The sequence below is a fragment of the Staurois parvus genome, unplaced genomic scaffold, assembly GCF_062004578.1.
Source record: "Staurois parvus isolate SC_StPar_1 unplaced genomic scaffold, SC_StPar_1.0 ptg000214l, whole genome shotgun sequence".
In the NCBI taxonomy this organism is placed as follows: Eukaryota; Metazoa; Chordata; class Amphibia; order Anura; family Ranidae; genus Staurois; species Staurois parvus.
In genome coordinates this window covers 1346894-1368345 of record NW_028318010.1, presented here as the reverse complement: position 1 = coordinate 1368345, position 21452 = coordinate 1346894, and the positions used below count along the sequence as shown (strand labels likewise).

General features: G+C 40.9%; 1 protein-coding gene across 2 annotated transcripts in view; it reads right to left on the bottom strand.

The window, feature by feature from the left end:
* Positions 1–12190: 12190 nt before the first annotated feature.
* The window catches only part of YARS1 (tyrosyl-tRNA synthetase 1), a 36230-nt gene continuing 26968 nt past the window's right edge, over positions 12191–21452 (bottom strand). For both annotated transcript variants that reach the window (XM_089678996.1, XM_089678997.1), the window contains exons 11-14: positions 21225–21322; positions 17762–17955; positions 12607–12748; positions 12191–12512 (exon numbers count right to left, since the gene is read on the bottom strand). In XM_089678996.1, coding sequence (XP_089535122.1) covers positions 12402–12512; positions 12607–12748; positions 17762–17955; positions 21225–21322 — 545 coding nt within the window. In that variant the 3' untranslated portion in view covers positions 12191–12401. The remainder of the gene's footprint in view (positions 12513–12606; positions 12749–17761; positions 17956–21224; positions 21323–21452) is intronic.

The following is a 21452-nucleotide window of genomic DNA, read 5'->3' as shown; positions in this document are numbered from 1 at the left end:
AATGTCACTGTAAGTTGTGGAGTCCTTCCAATGATCAGTAACAACACTTGTGGCCTGAAACAAACAGAGACCCTAACTAACTAACTATAGGCCTGGACTCAGTCTCTAGGCGCCAACACTGAAATGAGGTGCGTGCACGATCTTACCGACCCGGGTCTGCTTTTCATCCGCTGGTGACTCTGAACAGAACAAATGTCTCTCCAACAAGCGTGCGGTCTCGCAGTGTATGTTGCTTAGTTCCTCTGCTCTCATCAGCATTCCTGGCAGCAATCTCATCAGCTTCACTTAGCTGCAGCTCTGGTTACGGAGGGAGGCTCTCACACCTGGATGTCATCAGATTCTCAGCTCACACGGCCCCCCTCTTTCACCATTCTCCAGAACATGGCTGCTCTCTCTTCCTCCTGTTCCCTCTCAACTCTGTGTGAAAACTCCACCTCTTCATGAATATAGAAATATCTATGCAGTCTGAGGCTGTTTTAGAAAAACAGTGACATGTTGTGGCTAAACTGCCGAATGTCAGTCAAAACATTTAATTTACTCCACACAAGCAGCATTCAAACAATGAGAGCTATTTCACCATCTCACACATGCATACAAGCACGTGGGGGCCATACAAACCACTGAGTACCATTTTGAGTTGCTGCAATGAGTACTTTGATTTTTGGGGTGTCTTTGAATTCAGTCCTCTGTAGGTTGATAACTTTAATTTCCATTAAACGATGGGGCATCCTTATGTTCCTAACACATTACCCAGTCCATGTCAATAAAGCTATCCAGCATATTTTTCCCCATTTAGATCTGATGTGTTTTCAAAGTGTTCCTTTAATTTTTTTTAGCAATATATATATATATTGCCCAAGAAAGATTCTGTTGACAGATGTCTTTGATGCACATAATGAGTTGTTGTTAGGAGCACCTTCTTAACCACTAGGAGACCGCCAGCAGTACATATACTGCTACAAGGCGGCCCCTGTGCGCAGGATCACGTATATAAACGTGATCCTGCATTCCGGGGTAGGAGGCATGTGACCGCCCTACCCGCGGCATCGATCGCGGCCGCCAATTACTGGGTCCCAGCTGGTGACCACCCGCCGAAGCCCAGCGATTGTCGGCACACTGACAGGGAGGAAGGCTGCATTGTTTTCAATGGAGATCTCCTTCCTGTCAGCTTTCAGCACACTGTTCCGGGATTGCTGATCACAGCCTTCCGGAACAGTGAGTAACAGAGAGGTACACACCCCTGCCCCCTAAAAAACACTCCCCTCACACAGTTCCTCCCCAGTGCCATTAGTACAGTGTCAGTGTTTTTTTTTTTTTGCACTGATCACTGTACTGGTGTCACTGGGGATGTCAGTGACCCCAAGTCAGTTCCCCCCCCAGTGTCAGAATGTCCGTTGCAGTCCCGCCATAAGTCGCTGATCGCCACTATTATTATTAAAAAAAATAAATTCCAGTATCTATACCGCCATTTGTAAACACTATACCTTTCACGTAAACCAATTAATTTACACGTATTGGAATTTTTTTTACCAAAAACATGTAGCAAAATACATTTTGGCATAAATTTATGGCAAAATTTTAGTTTTTTTGTATATTTTTTATGACAGAAATGAGAAAATTTTTTTCAAAACATTTTTTTTTCTCAAAACTTTCTTTGTTTATAGCGCCAAAAATAAAAAGCGCACAGGTGATCAAATACCACCAAAAGAAATCTCTATGTGAAAAAAGTACATAAATTTCATTTATGTACCATATTGCATGACCACACAATTGTCAGTTAAACTAGTGCAGCGCTGTATAGCAAAAAATGGCATAAATTGCAGTATCTATAGCATAGTTTGTAGACGCTATAACGATCACACAAAGCAATCAATATACACTTATTGGGATTTTTTTAACCAAAAACATGTAGCAGAATACATTTTGGTCTAAATTTATAACTAACTTTGAATTTACTATATATTTTGTATAGCAGAACATAAAAAATTTTCGGTCTTTTTTTGTTTATAGAGCAAAAAATAAAAAGCGCACAGGTGATCAAATACCACCAAAAGAAAGCTCTATTTGTTTGGAAAAAGTACTTAAATTTTGTTTGGGTACAGCATTGCATGACCGCGCAATTATCAGTTGAATTAGTGCTGCGCCGAGTAGCAAAAAGAGGCCTGGTCATTAAGGGGGGTAAATCCTCAGGAGGACAAGTGGTTAAATTGACAGGATTAATCTGTGCACCACATGAGCACATAGCAAGTGTGTAGGAGCCAGAATTATTGTTGGTTGGTAAGGGATCAAATACGTATTTTAGTCACTGAACTGCAACTCAGTTTATAACATTTGTATCATGTGCTTTTTCTGGATTTTTGGTTGATACTCTGTCTATCATTTAAAATACACCCATGATAAAAAAATTATAGACCCTTCATTTCTTTGTAAGTGGGCAAACTTACAAAATCTGCAGGGGATCAAATAATTATTTTCCTCACTATATATATATATATATATATATATATATATATATATATAAAACCACATTTATCAGATGTTTATCTGATTTAATTTGTGGTGAATTATATCATTTATTCTAATTATGGTGTTTGTATAGATTATAGTTGTATTTCTCATTTCAATATGTGATCTAAACTGGCAGTAGGTTTGGGAGTTGATTTTAAGTCCATCTTCAATCCAAACATGTCCAACTAGCTCATCTTTACCAGCCCATACCGGTACCCCACCTCCACCTTGCTAGTGTCTGAATTGAAGTGGAGATCTGTGTCCATTACTGATCCAGCCATGGGCCCTTCAAGAGTCACTCTCATTCATAAAGGTTCATAAAACCTTTGAAAAATCTGTCTTCCTTAGCCATGTCTCTGAGCACTGAACACCTTGTACTTCTGGGCACTCCAGGTAGGTTGCAGTTATGGAATATGACAGCACTGGAGGATAATGGGTTCCTGGTACCTGGTAGCTTCACGTTTGATTACTCTCACATTTTTGAGTTAATTTGCATCTTTTTTTCTCAACACATTTCTTGCGACCCTGTTGACTATTTGGAACAAAATATTTGATGGTTCTGTGATCACACCCCAATATCTCAATTTTAGGAGTGCCTTTTCTGAGTCTATTAAATCTCTTTTTTGGCCCATTTTCCCTGAGGAAAATAAACTTCCTAATTATGCACACCTTGATATAGGGTGTTGATCTCCTTAGGCCACACCATCCCTCATTACACAAATACACATCACCTGATATGGTTAAATCCAATAAGCATTCAAGTTTATACAGCTTGGAGTTGGACAATATGCATAAAAATGATGATTCGGTCAAAATACTCACTTGTCTAATAATTGTGCACACAGTGTATCTAGTACAAGGATGCTGGTGGGGTGTTCATCAAGATTTCTCCATATAGTGTAAATTTTGGATCAACTTTAGTGCATTTGTAGCAATAACTCTAAAGCTTCAGCCTATCTGCTTGAGTGTATATGATTTTCATCCTGCCATACTGTGCACCAGCTTGGCAACAAAAACAAACATTTTTGAAATGAATCAATTGGGAAAATTAAAATAATACTACCTTACACATATTACCCAGCTGGCGCCAGGCCACAGTACATTTCCTGCGGCAAGGTGGCACAGGGCAGGCTGGAACATGTACATCATCCAGCCTGTTCCGGGTTAGGGGCACGCAGTGCGCCAGTCCTGTTAGTGCTGCATCAACCTGACACAGCGGATTACAATTACCGGAAACTGGGTATCATAGCGATTACATAACAATGTAAACAAACTGTGATGAATAGATTTCCATTCATGAACAGCTTTCTTACAGTTGTGATCTGTGACTAGCCCACAGCAACCACATGATATGTGGCTACCTTGACTAGCATGTGATTAGCTGTCTCCAATCACAGATCACAACCATAAGCAAGCTGGTCATGAATGTTAGCCCATTAATGACAGCTAAAACTATTGCTTATACTGTGATCATCACTGTAGAAGCAATAACAGTGTAAGAATAAACAAAACAAAAACATGATTTCCCTAGAATTAATGTCACTACGGTGACACTGAACTACTCTGATGAAAGTATTAAAAACAAATAAATGTTGATTTAATATCACCAGTCAGTATCCCTGATCATCTCCACACCATTCATATGAGGAAACTATACTGCACTAGTGACAGTATGTAAAAAAATAAATAAATAAAAAATGAGGGCCTCAAGAAATGACATTGGCCATCAGTACATCAGGATTGATTTTCAATTTTCAAATATACAGTTAGGTCCATATATATTTGGACACAGGCACGATTTTAGTTTTTTTCAGCTATTTACCAAAACATATTCAAGCTATAGTTATATAATGGCTATGGGCTGAAAGTGCAAACTCTCAGGTTTAATTTGAGGGCATGTACAATTGTGTTCAAAATAGTAGCAGTGTGTTGAAAAAAGTGAATAAAGCTCAAAATCCTACTAATAGCTTTTATTTCCATACACACAAATGCATTGGGAACACTACACATTCTATTCCAAATCAAAACATTGTTCCTCTAAAAAAATTGAAAAGTGAATATTAGACTGTTCAAAAAAATAGCAGTGTATGTATTCTTCTTTACAAACTCAAACATTTACTGTATAAACTGAAAAATGTTTGAAGATTTTGCTTTCCTTTGAATCACTTAATTTTTAGTTGTATAAGCACTGTTTCTGAGAACTGCTGTACATCTGTGTTGCATGGAGTCAACCAACTTCTGGCACCTGTGAACAGGTATTCCAGCCCAGGATGATTGGACTACATTCCACAGTTCTTCTCTATTTCTTGGTTTTGCCTCAGAAACTGCATTTTTTATGTCACCACACAGGTTTTCTATTGGATTAAGATCGAGGATTGGGCTGGCCACTCCATAACATCAATCTTGTTGGCCTGGAACCAAGATGTTGCACGTTTACTGGTGTTTGGAGTCGTTGTCTTGTTGGAACACCCATTTCAAGGGCATTTCCTCTTCAGCATAAGGCAGCATGACCTCTTCAAGTATTCTGATGTATTCAAACTGATCCATGATCCCTGGTATGCGATAAATAGGCCCAACACCGTAGTATGAGAAACATCCCCATATCATGATGCTTGCGCAACCATGCTTCACTGTCTTCACAGTGTACTGTGGCTTGAATTCAGTGTTTGGGGGTCGTCTGACAAACTTTCTCCGGCCACTAGACCTAAAAAGAATAATCTTACTTTCAATAGTCCACAAAATGTTGCGCCATTTCTCTTTAGGTCAGTTAATGTGCTCTTTGGCAAATTCTAACCTCTTCAGCATGTCTTTTTTTCAACAGTGGGACTTTGCGGGGGGCTTCTTGCAGATAGCTTGGCTTCACATAGGTGTCTTCTAATTGTAACAGTACTCACAGGTAACTTTAGACCTTTGATCTTCCTGGAGCTGATTGTTGGCTGAGTCCTTGCCATTTTGATTATTCTATCCATTCGAATGGTAGTTTTTTGCTTTCTTCCACATCTTTCAGGTTTTGGCTGCCATTTGAAAGCATTTGCGATCATTTTAGCTGAGCAGCCTATCATTTTCTGCACTTCTTTATATGTTTTCCCCTCTCCAATCAACTTTTTAATCAAGGTACGCTGTTCTTCTGAACAATGTCTGGAACAACCCATTTTCCTCAGAATTTCAGAGAGAAATGCACTGTGACCAGCATGTACATTTGCTGCCTTCCTTCCTTAAATAAGGGCAATAACTGCCACCTGTTTTTCAAAGAATGAATGACCTCACTAATAGAACTCCACACTGCTATTATTTTGAACATGCCCCTTTCAATTGGTGATTCAATTACACAGAATCAGCAGCATGCATGTCATGGCTGTTGGATTTCTATTACTCTACTACACCTGCTAGTAAATTATTTGCCATGTAGAAATATCATTTCTACCAAAAACAGTGATTGATCAGGTTAGTGATGTCTGACTGCTATTATTTTGAACACAACTGTACATCCAAATTGGAGGAAGGGTTTAGGAATTACAGCTCTTAAGAAAAGCCACCCCCACTTTATTAAAGGCACCAAAAGTAATTGGACAATTCAATACAATCATAAATAAAATGTTCATTTTTATTATTTTGTTGATAATCCTTTACTGGCAATGACTGCCTGAAGTCTGGAACCCATGGACATTACCAAAGACTGGGTTTCTTCCTTTCTGATGCTTTGCTAGGCTCTAACTGCAGCTGTCTTCGGTTGTGCTTTGTTTGTGTCTTTCTACCTTTAGTTCTGCCTTCAGCAAGTAAAATGCATGCTCAATTGGGTTCAGATCAGGTGATTGACTTGGCCATTGCAGAATATTCCACTTCTTTTCCTTCAAAAAGCTCCTGGGTTGCTTTTGCAGTGTGTTTTGGATCATTGTCCATCTGTACTGTGAAGTGCTGTCCAATTAACTTTGCTGCATTTGGCTGACAGTATCTCTCTAAACACTGCAGAATTCATCCATCTGTCAGATCATCAATAAACACCAGTGATCCAGTGCCACTGGAAGCCATGCATGCCCATGCCATCACACTGCCTCCACCATGTTTTACAGATGACGTGTGCTTTGGATCATGAGCTGTTCCAAGCCTTCTCCACACTTTTTTCTTCCCATCATTCTGGTACACATTAAACTTAGTTTCATCCATCCAAAGAATGCTTTTCCATAACTGGTCTGGCTTTTTAGATTTTTTTTGGCAAAGTCTAATCTGGCTTTTCTATTCTTCAGGCTTATGAATGGTTTGCTCCTTGTGGTGAACCCTCTGTATTTGCTCTCGTGAAGTCTTCTCGATTGTAGACTTTGACAATGATACGCCCATCTCCCGGAGACTGTCACTTGTCTGGATGTTGTGAATGGGTTTTTGTTTACCATAGAGAGGATCCCTGCGGTTATCCACCACTGTTGTCTTCCGTTGGACGTCCATGCCTTTTTATGTTTCTGAGCTCACCAGTGCATTCTTCTTTCCTCACAATGTACCAAACTGTTGATTTGGCCACTCCTAATGTTGCTGCTATCTCTCTGATGGATGTCTTTCATTTTTGAAGCCTTACAATGGCCTGTTTCACTTGCATGGACAGCTCCTTTGAACACATGATGTAGGTTCACAGCAATAGATTCCAAATGCAAATCCCACACTTAGAATCAACTCCAGACTTTTTACCTGCTTAATTGATGAAGAAATAACGGAGTAGCCCACACCTGGCCATGAAACAGCTTTTGATTCAATTGTGCAATTACTCTTAGTCCCTTGAAAAAAGGGGGATGGTTACTCTTAAGAGCTGTAATTCCTAAACCCTCTCTCCAATTTGGAAATACATACCCTCAAATCAAACCTGAGAGTGTGCACTTTCAGCCCATATCCATTATATAACTATAGCTTGAATATGAGTTGGTCAAAACCTGAAAAATCTAATTGTGCCTGTGTCCAAATATATATATATGGACTTAGCATCTACAAACTATGGTATATACAGTTATGACTTTCACACAAACCAAATTTATGAAGAAATTTGATTTTATTGGATATGTTTTATAACAGAAAGTAGAAAACATTTTTTTTTTCAAAAATGTTGGTCTTTTTTCATTTATTTTGCAAAAAAAAACCCAGTGGTGTTCAAACACTACCAAAAGAAAGGCTCTATTTGTGTGAAAAAAAATCAATTTAATTTGTGTACAGTGCTGCATGACCGTGCAATTTCCAGTTAAAGCAGCACAGTGCTGAATAGCAAAGAAGGGTCTGGTCATGAATGGGGTCAGATCTTTCAGAGACCAAGTGGTTAAGGCTTCCAGCAGGTTAGCCTAGGTGTCAGTGATGGCAATTGGCCTTCCTGTGGGATCCTGGCAAGCGGAGGATCCCAGATCCCATAAGAATGCTGTGTTGCCTAGTGTTGCAGCAACCTCTTGTAAGATTTGGGATGCTTAGCTTTCCATGCAGCACATGAAAAGGTCAAGTAATATCTCCCTGCCTGCAGCCTCCTGGGATACATGTCACACATCCCAGGAGGCTACAAAAGCATATATCATAAATAGCATAACCAAAATAAATTGCCATTTACTTTTTCACGTTCTGGGAAATCCTACTTAGCTTTCCCCTTTGGGGGGTGGGGGTATATTTTCCACAAATAACCCTTTCTGTAATGTGCTGCCAGATCTTATCAGTTAGAAACAAAATATGCACACTCTGTGCTAAGGTGTTAATGATCTCAAGGCTTGGTATATTGTATGTTAATGGCATTTTAAAACAAAAAATTGCCTCTCAGTCTGTCCCCCAATTGAACATTGCAAGTTATTCTAACAATATAAGCTGCTTGTAGAGTCCTCATTCACATGGGACATATCAGTGCAAACCATGTGAGTTTAGGGAAATGCACATGTATCCACATGAATGCCAAATTGGGAGCAGCAGCTATGTCACAAATTACATTAATTGGGACTACCTGCATGGAACACCTGTGGATCCCTGTGCAGGTAAACACTGCGCCATATGGGTGTCGGCATTGATACACCCTGTGTGAACAAGGCCTTATGTATAAATAATTAAAAAAAAAACATAAAAAAGGTAAATATTTCAAAAAATATTTTTAGGTATGTTGTGAATGGGAACATAGACCTATAGTTGGGGGGTGGTTACAACAGCAAAGGTGAAAATACACTTTAAAAGGCAGGTGTATCCACCTATAGTATGGAAGCCACTTTGTTAAAGCGATATACAGCTGAATCCTCGGTAATAATGGACCATTTCAGATTAAAATTCTCAAAAAATGCAGTAGCGGTAACAGACAACTTATCAGGGTGCTTCCAATCTCCAGAGACACCGTTGGAAAAGCAAAGCAAAAGGGAAAGTGTCTTTGTGGTCTTAAATGACCCAAGACTAGAAACAGCCTTGGTAGATGTAACAGGCTGATCCTCAAGTTTCAGTGTAAAAGCAGTAGATTGCTGTCAAGGATTTCAGCTACCCAGAATCAGAGTCTCTGTAAGTGATGGCTTATAAACTGTCTGAGTTGCAGGTCAAATAAAGAAACTACTGGAGAGGGCACAGGAACACATTTACGGCCTATGCAATCATTGTCAGCAAACAACCGTGTAATTTGAGGCATAAATTCATGGATGACCATAGTAAAAACAATAGGACAGAGGACCCAGTCACACCCAAAAGAGCTAAAGTGGACTGATGGAGGGAGAAACAAGTCTAGGCTGCATACGTTGGCACGGACATTAGGCACACTGCAAGCAACCCAAAACCAGTCAGTGAAATGTGAGCTTTCGGAATCCTGTTAGCAGGAATGCCCCCAACCCTGCGTCCAGGATCAGACATATTGCAGTTGAAGCATGGTTAGGCAACATGCAGGATTAAGTGTCAGCGGCCAGAGGGTTGGATGGCCGGAGGTTCGGAAAAAAAGTAACTGTCGGTTAGTAGCAGGAAAAGTTCAAAGTTCCACATTGGCTGTATGTAGATAGGAGTAGCAGTGGAGAGATGCATCCTCAGGCAGACTAATGCAGTGCGGGACACCACATGTAGTTTGCACAGGAATTTCACCACATTCCTGTGCGAATTATATGCAATGTCTGTGTGGTGCGATTTGAGCCATGCATTTTGTATGGCTCAAATCGCATGTGCACGACCCTTGTTTTTACCTGCACCTGAATTGCATTGCATCAAATGGGTGTTTTCACCCATGCGATGCTACGTCTGGCAATTACATAGCGTTTTGCAATCGGTTTCGGGGTGTCAATAATTTAACATTGATAGCCACACCAGATTGCATGAGTGCCATGCGACTGGAATGTGATGCGGGAAACGCACAGGATTCGCAGTGTTTCCCGAAACCGCATCAGTGTGAACCTGATCTCAATGCTGTATGATAGAAAGCATAACACTCCATCCAGAAATAATGTCGTGTTTAGTTCCAGTTTTACCCCTTCCTCATCAAAGCTGATGATAAACAAGGAATAATGGTGCCCAGGGACCATATAAAAAGATGGGAGCTCCTGGTGCTCAGCCTCACCGGCCTACTGACTAATCAAGTCTTCACAGAGGCAATACCTCTGGACCTAGAAAGCATTCTGCAGCTAATTGAACAATTCCCTCTACTTGGAAGCCAGTACCCAAAGATCACTTCCAGGCTAGCCTCGCAGAGTCCAGTCCAGCAGGTTAGTAAATGGATTTTCCTTATGCAAACTCTCTTCACCAGGCAGAGGCAACTGCAAGAGAAGAGGACCCAGAAGAACAGTTTTACACTGGCAAAGTATGGCATGAATATTGTGAACCAATTACACAAAATCCCATGAACGCCCTTGCTAAACACCAGTTAGTGAAGCTAATCTTTAAACAGAAAAAAGGGGCTTTCAAAACCACTTGAATATGAACGTATTAATTTCTGGAAAACAAAGAGGCCTTTCTTTAAATAATACAAACTTTTACTGAAACCAGACCAGTTATTAAAGTGTTACTAAACCCCGGACCCTGCATTCACTATATCTGGTCTCCCACAGTACACAGAACACGGAAGTGCAATTATTTTAGTAAATATAAACTGCTAAATACCTTTTATCATCAGCAGTTAGAGCAGTCTTGTGACTTCTATCAGTGCCCAGCCAAGCACTGGTTAAAGCTTGGAGGTGAGTATTCATTTTGCTCTAGGATCACATGCACTCTCCCAAGAAGAAAAAAAAAAAACACCTATCTAGCAATACACACCAAACTGAGCATGTACAGGGTGACCACACGAGGGGGACACTGGAAAAATGGTAGGATCAGAGAAGTCAGGATCAAACAGTGTTTTTACACAATACAGAGGATTAACCCTTTAGGTTCCACAGGGAGTATAACAAGTATGCTTTACTGCATATACAGACTGATTTTACTGTTGTGGATTTAGTAATAATTTAAATACCAAGCTGGATTTTTGCTTTAAGTTGACAATATCCACTATATTGCCAAAAGTATTGGGACACCTGCCTTTACACGCACATGAACTTTAATGTCATCCCAGTCTTAGTCCGTAAAGCTCAATATTGAGTTGGCCCACCCTTTGCAGCTATAACAGCTTCAACTCTTCTGGGAAGGCTGTCCACAAGGTTTAGGATTGTGTCTATGGGAATGTTTGACCGTTCTTGCAGAAGCACACTTGTGAGGTCAGGCAGTGATGTTAGACGAGAAGGCCTGGCTCTCAGTTCAGGTGTTCTGTCGGGTTAAGGTTAGGACTCTGTGCAGGCCAGTCAAGTTCCTCCACTCCAAACTCGCTCATCCATGTCTTTATGGACCTTGCTTTGTGCAGTCATGTTGGAACAGGAAGGGGCCATCCCCAAATTGTTCCCACAAAGTTGAGAGCATGAAATTGTACAAAATGTCTTGGTATGCTGACGCCTTAAGAGTTCCCTTCACTGGAACTAAGGGACCCAGGCCAACCTCTGAAAAACAACCCCACACCATAATCCTGCTTCCTCCAAACTTTATACTTGGCACAATGCAAGCACCGTTCTCCTGGCAACTGCCAAACTCAGACACATCCATCGGATTGACCGACAGAGAAACGTGATTCGACACTCCAGAGAACACATCTCCACTGTTCTAGAGTCCAGTGGCAGCGTGCTTTACACCACTGCATCTGACGCTTTGTATTGCACTTGGTGATGTAAGGCTTGGATGCAGCTGCTCGACCATGGAAATCCATTCCATGAAGCTCTCTACGCACTGTTATGCTAATCTGAAGACCACACAAAGTTTGGAGGTCTTTAACTATTGACTCTGCAGACAGTTGGCAACGTGTGCGCTTCAGCAAGCGCTGACCCCACTCTATCATTTTACGTGGCCAACCACTTTGTGGCTGAGTTGTTGTTTCCAGTTGCTTCCACTTTGTTATGATATCACTAACAGTTGACCGTGAAATATTTAGTAGCAAGGAAATTTCACAGATGGACTTATTGCACAGGTGGCAACCTATCACGGAACCACGCTTAAATTCACTGAGCTCCTGAGAGTGAACCATTCTTTCACAAATGTTTGTAGAAGCAGTCTGCATGCCTAGGTGCTTGACTGTATACACCTGTGGCCATGGAGGATATTGGAACACCTGAATCCAATGATTTGGAGGGGTGTCCCAATACGTTTGGCAATATAGTGTATGTTATTAGCTTTGATTGAAAATCTGTATGAAAAAAATCTGTTATTTTCAACAATTTATTATAGGATTTTTTAAAATTTTGACAATATACATTCTTTTGATGACAAGGAATGGTGATTCCAGATCCCAGTCACATGCAGCTACTGATATATATAAGACGTTTAACTGTTATGTAGACATGGGTGAGCCCTCTGGCACTGAATTAGTTAAAGAGGGTATCAATTGTGTACAATGGATAACATTTTCCATGCAATCAGCTAATGCTGCCCCCTCGTAGTGTTTTACAGGTCACTGGTCCTTGTTTAGTAAGGAAATTCTTTTCTTTCCACTGAGCATGCAAATCCTCAGATATCCTAAAGTCGGCCTGGAAAAAAAAAAAAAAAAAAAAAGGGAGGTGAAACCAAGAATGATAGAGAAACAGATAAAAGGGTGAGGCATAGAAGGGAATAAATGAATACCTGTAAATTTTCAAACACTTTCTTCTTCGGCTTAAGCTCTGCTTCTGGCTTTCCATTTTCATATCCCTCAACATAGACTCGCTCACCAGGTGCACATTCTGCAGGTGGATCCAGAGGTTCTACCCGTCTATTGTCCCCATCACTGAGACAGATACAACCATTAAGTTGTTAGTTAGGACATTAGCTATCTTTTATAGTAACAGTGATAGTTCTTTCAATTACAACACGGGGAGAAAAGTAAACAAATATGAGCATCACAAACAGTCCTAAAACCACAATTAAAAGTATTTTCCAGTTTATGTGTACATCCAATCTCTTGAACATTTCAAGTGACACCAAATGCATATTATCATGCTATTAGGCTACACAGACATATGGTTATCACCGCACATCTAAAAAGCGGTCTGCAGTGGATTTTCAAGGTGTTTGGCAGGTGCTAAGAAGGCCTTATGTTGCCTCCCCACTGCTTGTTTCAAACCTGTAAATGCCGTCTCATCATTCTGCATCCACAAGCAATAAACAAGGTTGTGGCATGGCTCTATTCACTTGAATGGGTTGCTTTAGCTGGTCGTACTGTGCCAAACTCAACAGGGGTGTAAAAGAGTCCTTACTCCCTGTAGCATAGGTCCTGTGAAGCGAGTCCTACACCTTGTTAGGTATATACAGTTGTGTCCAAAATTATTCAACCCCCAATGCTGTAAAGGGGTTTAGGGACTATAGTGTACATTTGGAATTGTATTCAGAATCAAATCCTACAAGGACGTTGTAACTACCCAAATGCAACTAAAATGACATCAATTGTTTATGTAATACAGTAGTAAATGGTTCTTATGTGGTTTCTTCATTGCCACAATTATTCAACCCCTTAAAGACTACCACTCTGAAGAACAGAGGTTCATACAGGTGCTTTCCATCAGGTATTGAAAACACCTGTGGATGTCACCGAGCAGCAATCAAGCATAATAAGCACCAATTAGGCAGCTTTAAAATGACTGTGATACTCAGCTCCTTCTAGACATTTACTGGTGTGGTTACAAACATGGTGAAGGCAAGAGAATGGTCCAGGAAGACAAGAGAAGAGGTGATTTCTCTTCACAGGAAGGGCAATGGCTATAAGAAGATTGCAAAGATGTTAAACATACCAAGAGACACCTTAGGAAGCATCATTCGCAAATTCAAGGCAAAGGGCACTGTTGAAACGCTACCTGGTCGTGGCAGAAAGAAGATGCTGACTTCGACTGCTGTGCGCTACCTGAAGCGTAGAGTGGAGAGAAGTCCCCGTGTGACTGCTGAGGAACTGAGAAAAGATTTGTCAGATGTGGGTACAGAAGTTTCAGCCCAGACAATAAGACGCACACTGCGTAATGAAGGCCTCCGTGCCAGAACTCCCAGGCGTACCCCCTTGCTGTCTCCAAAGAATAAGAAGAGTCGACTGCAGTATGCCAAAAGCCATGTGGACAAACCACAAAAGTTGTGGGATAGTGTTCTGTGGACTGATGAAACAAAATTAGAACTGTTTGGGCCCATGGATCAACGCTATGTTTGGAGGAGGAAGAACAAGGCCTATGATGAAAAGAACACCTTGCCTACTGTGAAGCATGGTGGAGGGTCAATCATGCTTTGGGGCTGTTTTGCTTCTGCAGGTACAGGGAAGCTTCAGCGTGTGCAAGGTACCATGAATTCTCTTCAGTACCAGGAGATATTGGATGGAAACGTGATGCAGTCCGTCACACACCTGAGGCTTGGGAGACGTTGGACCTTTCAACAGGACAATGATCCCAAGCATACCTCCAAGTCCACTAGAGCATGGTTGCAGAGGAAAGGCTGGAACATTTTGGAGTGGCCATCGCAGTCACCAGACTTAAATCCGATTGAGAACCTCTGGTGGGACTTAAAGAAAGCAGTTGCAGTGCGCAAGCCTAAGAATGTGACTGAACTGGAGGCCTTTGCCCATGAAGAATGGGCGAAGATACCCGTAGATCGCTGCAAGACACTTGTGTCAAGCTATGCTTCACGTTTAAAAGCTGTTATAACTGTAAAAGGATGCTGTACTAAGTACTAAGATTGAATGTCACTTGGGGGTTGAATAAAACTGATAATGCTGTGAGCACAGAAAAGACATTTGTGGTTATTTCATTATAACTGTTATGTTATATTTGTCTGACCTACAAGTGCCTCTTTAATGTAAATGTAAGCAAGATGACTGAATGATCAAAAGCAATGTCAAACTGGCCAAAACACTCAATTTCAGTGGGGGTTGAATAATTTTGGACACAACTGTAGTTAAAGCACTGTAGTATGCCATAAGCCTTTATTCTGTATAAACACATTACTGCCCATTGTTATGTTTCACATAAAAATAAGCATGTGCCAAGGCCAAAGCTTTATTTAAAAAAAGAAAAAGTTTTGGATAGTTTAGACCCCTGTCTGACTTGCTAGCTTTCTCCTACTCTAGTAAGCAAAAGCATTTTTGTTTCTGTCTATTTTGCTGCTGGAAAATACCCTTAATTTCCTATATGGTAAAACATGTCAGAAAGTGAGGGAAAAATCTCACTAACAGTATTGAATAGCAGTCACAACCTAAAAGGTTCTAAACTTTCCCCACTCTACTATATTCAAAATGTCAGACTTTAAAATGAACCTGTGGCAAAGACCCATGTAGAAAACTGCCATTTATTATAATTATTATACAGGATTTATATAGTGACAACAGTTTGTGCAGCGCTTTACAAAATTAAGGCAGACGTTACAGTTACAATACACTGAACAGTGGGAGCCTCCAGCTGCCTGCATATCCCTTTCAATCTATTGTAGTACCCAAGTGGTACATAAATGGTGACCATCTCCTATTGTCACTGGGTCAATAGCCTGCCCCTCACCACCTCACTATTGGCCATTAACAGTTATAGACCTCATAGATAAACAGTGAGACCAGGCTTAGAGCAGCCTGCTATTCAGTGTTTATGGCAGTCAAATATCTTATTTAATATTATTTTAACTATACAGTAGAGAAAAGGGTTTACTTTTATGTACAACTAATGATAAATAGTTCTAAAGCTTTATGACTTGATATGGAATTAATTTGCAGAAGGAAATTTTTATATAATGTAATAATGCACAGTGGATGAAATAAATATATATATGGTGTAGTGCTGCCAGAACGCAAAAAAAAAAAAATAAAAAAAAAAAAAATACTACAATACACCTCCCTCACTAAGGTGTGATCACTATGTGCAATCCTTCAATAATGTGTGTCAAATATATAAACCTATGCAATATACATAATAAAGCGCTATGAATCATATATATGCATATACTCCCAAGCAAGAAAATATTATGGTGCTACAAACCACCTCCCTCACAATAATCCCTATTATGCATAAAAAAGAATAATGGAATGTATAATAAACCAATAATAAGTACTGTGAATAGGTCCAAAAACTTGCTGAATATGTCTGCTGGGACTAAAATGCCCCTTCCACACCAATCAGGATCTATATTCAGTTGAAGGACAACACATAAGTGATCACACCTTAGTGCAGGTGTATTGTATAACTAACGCACACACTTCATGTGACAACACTGAAGAGATGACACTTTGCTACAATGTAAAGTAGTGAGTGTACAGCTTGTATAACAGTGTAAATTTGCTGTCCCCTGAAAATAACTCAACACACAGCCATTAATGTCTAAACCGCTGGCAACAAAAGTGAGTACACCCCTAAGTGAAAATGTTCAAATTGGGTCTCAGGTGTGAATGGGGAGCAGGTGTGTTAAATTTGGTGTTATCACTCTCACTCTCTCATACTGGTCACTAGAAGTTCAACATGGAACCTCATGGCAAAGAACTATGAGGATCTGAAAAAAAGAATTGTTGCTCTATATAAAGATGGCCTTGGCTATAAGAAGATTGCCAAGACCCTGAAACTGAGCTGCAACATGGTGGCCAAGACCATACAGCAGTTTAAAAGGACAAATTCCACTCAGAACAGGCCTCGCCATGGTCGACCAAAGAAGTTCAGTGCACGTGCTCAGCGTCATATCCAGAGGTTGTCTTTGAGAAATAGACATAGGAGTGCTGCCAGCATTGTTGCAGAAGTTAAAGGGGTGGGGGGTCAGCCTGTCACTGCTCAGACCATACACCGCACACTGCATCAAATTGGTCTGCATGGCTGTCATCCCAGAAGGAAGCCTCTTCTAAAGATGATGCACAAGAAAGCCCGCAAACAATTTTGCTGAAGACAAGCAGACTAAGGACATATATTACTGGAACCATGTCCTGTGGTCTGATGAGACCAAGATAAACTTATTTGGTTCACATGGTATCAAGCGTGTGTGGCAGAAACCAGGTGAGGAGTACAAAGACAAGTGTGTCTTGCCTACAGTCAAGCATGGTGGTGGGAGTGCCATGGTCTGGAGCTGCATGAGTGCTGCCGACACTGGGGAGCTACAGTTCATTGCGGGAACCATGAATGCCAACATGTACTGTGACATACTGAAGCAGAGCATGATCCCTTCCCTACAGAGACTGGGCCGCAGGGCAGTATTCCAACATGATAATGACCCCAAACGTACCTCAAAGATGACCACTGCCTTGCTAAAGAAGCTGAGGGTAAAGGTGACGGTGTCAAGTGTGTGCTGTGGAAACCAGGTGAGGCCAAGCATGTCTCCAGGCCTAAACCCTATTGAGTATCTGTGGGGCATCCTCAAACGGAAGGTGGAGGAGCGCAAGGTCTCTAACATCCACCAGCTCCGTGATGTCGTCATGGAGGAGTGGAAGAGGACTCCACTGGCAACCTGTGAAGCTCTGGTGAACTGCATGCCCAAGAGGGTTAAGGCAGTGCTGGAAAATAATGGTGGCCAAACAAAATATTGACACTTTGGGCCCAATTTGGACATTTTCACTTAGGGGGGTACTCACTTTTGTTGCCAGCGGTTTAGACATTAATGGCTGTGTGCTGAGTTATTTTGAGGGGACAGCAAATTTAAACTGGTCTAAAAACTGTACACTCACTACTTTACATTGTAGCAAAGTGTCATTTCTTCAGTGTTGTCACATGAAAAGATAGAATAAAATATTTACAAAAATGTGAGGGATGTACTCACTTCTGGGAGATACTGTATATATAACATTTTATGTACTAGCTTTACTTACACTGATGCACAAAGCAGCATGCCTTGAGATTCTATTCCCCGCATCTTCTGAGGCTTTAAGTTGCATAGCAGAATAACAGAACGTCCCTGCATTTCTTCAGAAGACACATAATTCACCAATCCACTAACCACAGTACGTGGATTTTCCTCACCCACATCTATTGACTCGACATACAACGTGTCTGCATCTGGATGCTGCCAGAGAAAACCAGTTTGTAGTTAGACATGTATATTTTTCAATATTCATTCTAACCGAATAAATGCACAAAGCTTGCATACTGTAGACCGCACTGCAAGTACTTTTATATAATTAAAGTGCTACTAAACCCCAGACCCTGCATTCACTACATCTTGCCTCCCACAGTACAAAGAACATGGAAGTGCAATTATTTTAGAAAGTATAAACTGCTAAATACCTTTTCTCATCAGCAGTATACAGTCTTGTGACTTCTATCAGTGTCCAGCCCCACACTAGCTAAAGCTTGTAGGAGGAGTTTTCTTTCTGCTCTAGGAGGATGCAGATCCCCTGACCTCTGTCTGGACAGTATTGTATGGCCCTCTGCTGATCACATGTACTCTCCAAAGAAAGAAAAAAATATTTTATAATAATTTTTGGCACATTAGAAGTGGGTGGATGCAGGGAAGTATATTCTAATGGTGGGTATACCACACACTTTTTCTAGCAGAAATTTCTTCTTTTTTTTTTCCATTCAGTCCACATAAAAAAAAAAAAAAAAAAGCATATACACTCAACAAGGACCAGCGACGTACTGGTACATCACTGGACTTCGAGTCCACATACAGTGAGGAACAGAAGTATTTGAACACCCTGCGATTTTGCAAGTTCTCCCACTTAGAAATCATGGAGGGGTCTAAAATTCACATTGTAGGTGCATTCCCACTCTGAGAGACAGAATTTAAAAAAAAAAAAATTCAGGAAATCACATTGTATGATTTTTAAAGAATTTATTTGTCTTGCACTGCTGAACATAAGTATTTGAACACCTGAGAAAATCAGTGTTAATATTTGGTACAGAAGCCTTTGTTTGCAATTACAGAGGTCAAACGTTTCCTGTAGTTCTTGACCAGGTTTGCACACACTGCAACAGGGATTTTGGTCCACTCCTCCACACAGATCTCCTCTAGATCTGTCAGGTTTCGGGGCTGTCGCTGAGCAACACGGAGTTTCAGCTCCCTCCAAAGATGTTCTATTGGATTTAGGTCTGGAGACTGGCTAGGCCACTCCAGAACCTTGATATGCTTCTTACGGAGCCACTCCTTGGTTATCCTGGCTGTGTGCTTCGGGTCATTGTCATGTTGGAAGACCCAGTCACGACCCATCTTCAATGCTCTGACTGAAGGAAGGAGGTTGTTGCTCAAAATCTCACAATAAATGGCCCCATTCATCCTCTCCTTAATACAGTGCAGTCGTCCTGTCCCCTTCGCAGAAAAGCACCACCAAAGCATGATGTTATCACCCCCATGCTTCACAGTAGGGATGGTGTTCTTGGGATGCAACTCATCCTTTTTCCTCCAAACACGACGAGTGAAGTTTAGACCAAAAAGTTCTACTTTGGTCTCATCTGACCACATGACTTTCTCCCATGCCTCCTCTGGATCATCCAGATGGTCATTGGCAAACTTCAGACGGGCCTGGACATGTGATGACTTGAGCAGGGGAACCTTCCGTGCAATGCATGATTTGAAACCATGACGGCGTAGTGTTATACCGACAGTTACCTTTGAAACTGTGGTCCCAGCTCTTTTCATGTCATTGACCAGCTCCTCCCTTGTAGTTCTGGGCTGATTCCTCACCTTTCTTATCAGTGATACCCCACGAGGTGGGATCTTGCATGGAGCCCCAGTCCGAGGGAGACTGACAGTCATCTTTAGCCTCTTCCATTTTCTAACAATTACTCCAACAGTTGATCTATTTTCACCAAGGTGCTTGCCAATTGCCCCGTAGCCCTTTCCAGCCTTGTGGAAGTCCACAATTTTGTCTCTGGTGTCTTTTGACAGCTCTTTGGTCTTTTTTTTTTTTAAATTATAAAATTTTGCAAACAGGTAATTTTTCTCCTTCACTGATGTGTGCTGATGAGGTTGCACTGATAAGCAGCACTGATAAGCAGTACTGAAGGGCACTGATAGGCAGCATTAATGAGGTGGCACGGATAGGCAGCACTAATGAGGTGGCACTGATAGGCAGCACTGATCATGGATACTGATAGTCAGCACTCCTGATGATTGGAGCTGATCCCTGCTCTGACAAATGCCGGTTCTCGGCAGTTCTTTCCTCTGACAGCGTGAGGAAAGTGCAGCCGAAAACCGGCAACTGCATTTCCTTGTGATCAGTGTGTCATTGGACATGGCCGATCACGTGGTAAAAGACCACTGTGATTGGCCTTTTACCACATCACGTGATCAGCTGTGTCTGTAGGGCACAGCGATCACAGAGATCGCCGGGGGCACGCAGAAGGGCGCGTTCTGGGAGGATGTCATATGACGCCCTCCCAGAACTGGCCGGCCGCAGTGTAGCCGTCATTTGGATATCTGCGGTCGGCAACTAGTTAAATATCATAATACAAGCATAGATAACTTGCATCTGAATTTTATTATTATAATAGTAATATTATTTTGCAAGACAGTGTAAAATACACAATCATGGTTGTCTATTCTTTAAACATATCAAACAGACCATACAGATAGTATTTTTTCTCAAGCATTACACATTTTACAGTTACTAAAGACCAAAATCTCTGAAGAATCTAAATGACTAACTTAGAAACTAGGTAGGCAAAAGTATTCTTGGATATTATATCTATCAAACACTGCAAGGAGCAACATGCAGTAACTCATCATCCCAATTGGTCTTCATTGCTATTATAGTTTGAGGTATGCCTCTTGCACTGCTGTACTAAAGTGTAAACCCCAGCAAAATATTTCTCTTATTTACGCAATTTTGGTCTTTTAAATGTGCCATTAAAAGCAATTTGCTATATCTTCAAAAAGTGCAAAAAAACCCACACGGTCATCTGGACAGAATTCCTGTTCAATCTCAATGTTTTCTCCGAACTACAGGGCCCTTATAAAGATAAGGAGAAGGGGCATGTTTTCTGTACTCCTAATACACTTCTTGTCCTAGGGCAACAATGCTTCTCCATAGGTGCAGTGCAACAAGTGAGCATTTACATCCTAGGACAGGAAGCCTGTTCCTGGCAGGAATACCAAGTGATATAGGCAAAAATGTCTTTAAAAAACCCCCCCCCAAAATAACTAAACAAAACAATGCAGTCATCACATCAAAAGGACTACAATATTTAATTTGACATTCTTGAGTTTAGGTACACTTTAACCCTGTTCATGCTCAGTTATTACAAAAGCCACAGCATATTAAAAATGTATAGCTATCATTTTTGCTAAGCAAGAAAAAAAAAAAAATATTATATACTTCATAATTTACATACCTTGCTTACACTGACGATTTTACCAACTCGCAGATCAAGAAGAGATGGAATAAGATCCTCTGGCTCATTACTCTTGTTGGTGGTTTTAGTCACAGACTCTGAAATTATATAGCACGTTACAAACAAAACTATGAGTTATAGTTGTAAAACAAAGTGTGATTAAAATACAAAAGGCACGCTTATCAGCCAAGAAAATTTGTATTTTTAGTTATGTTTATATAGCCCAGT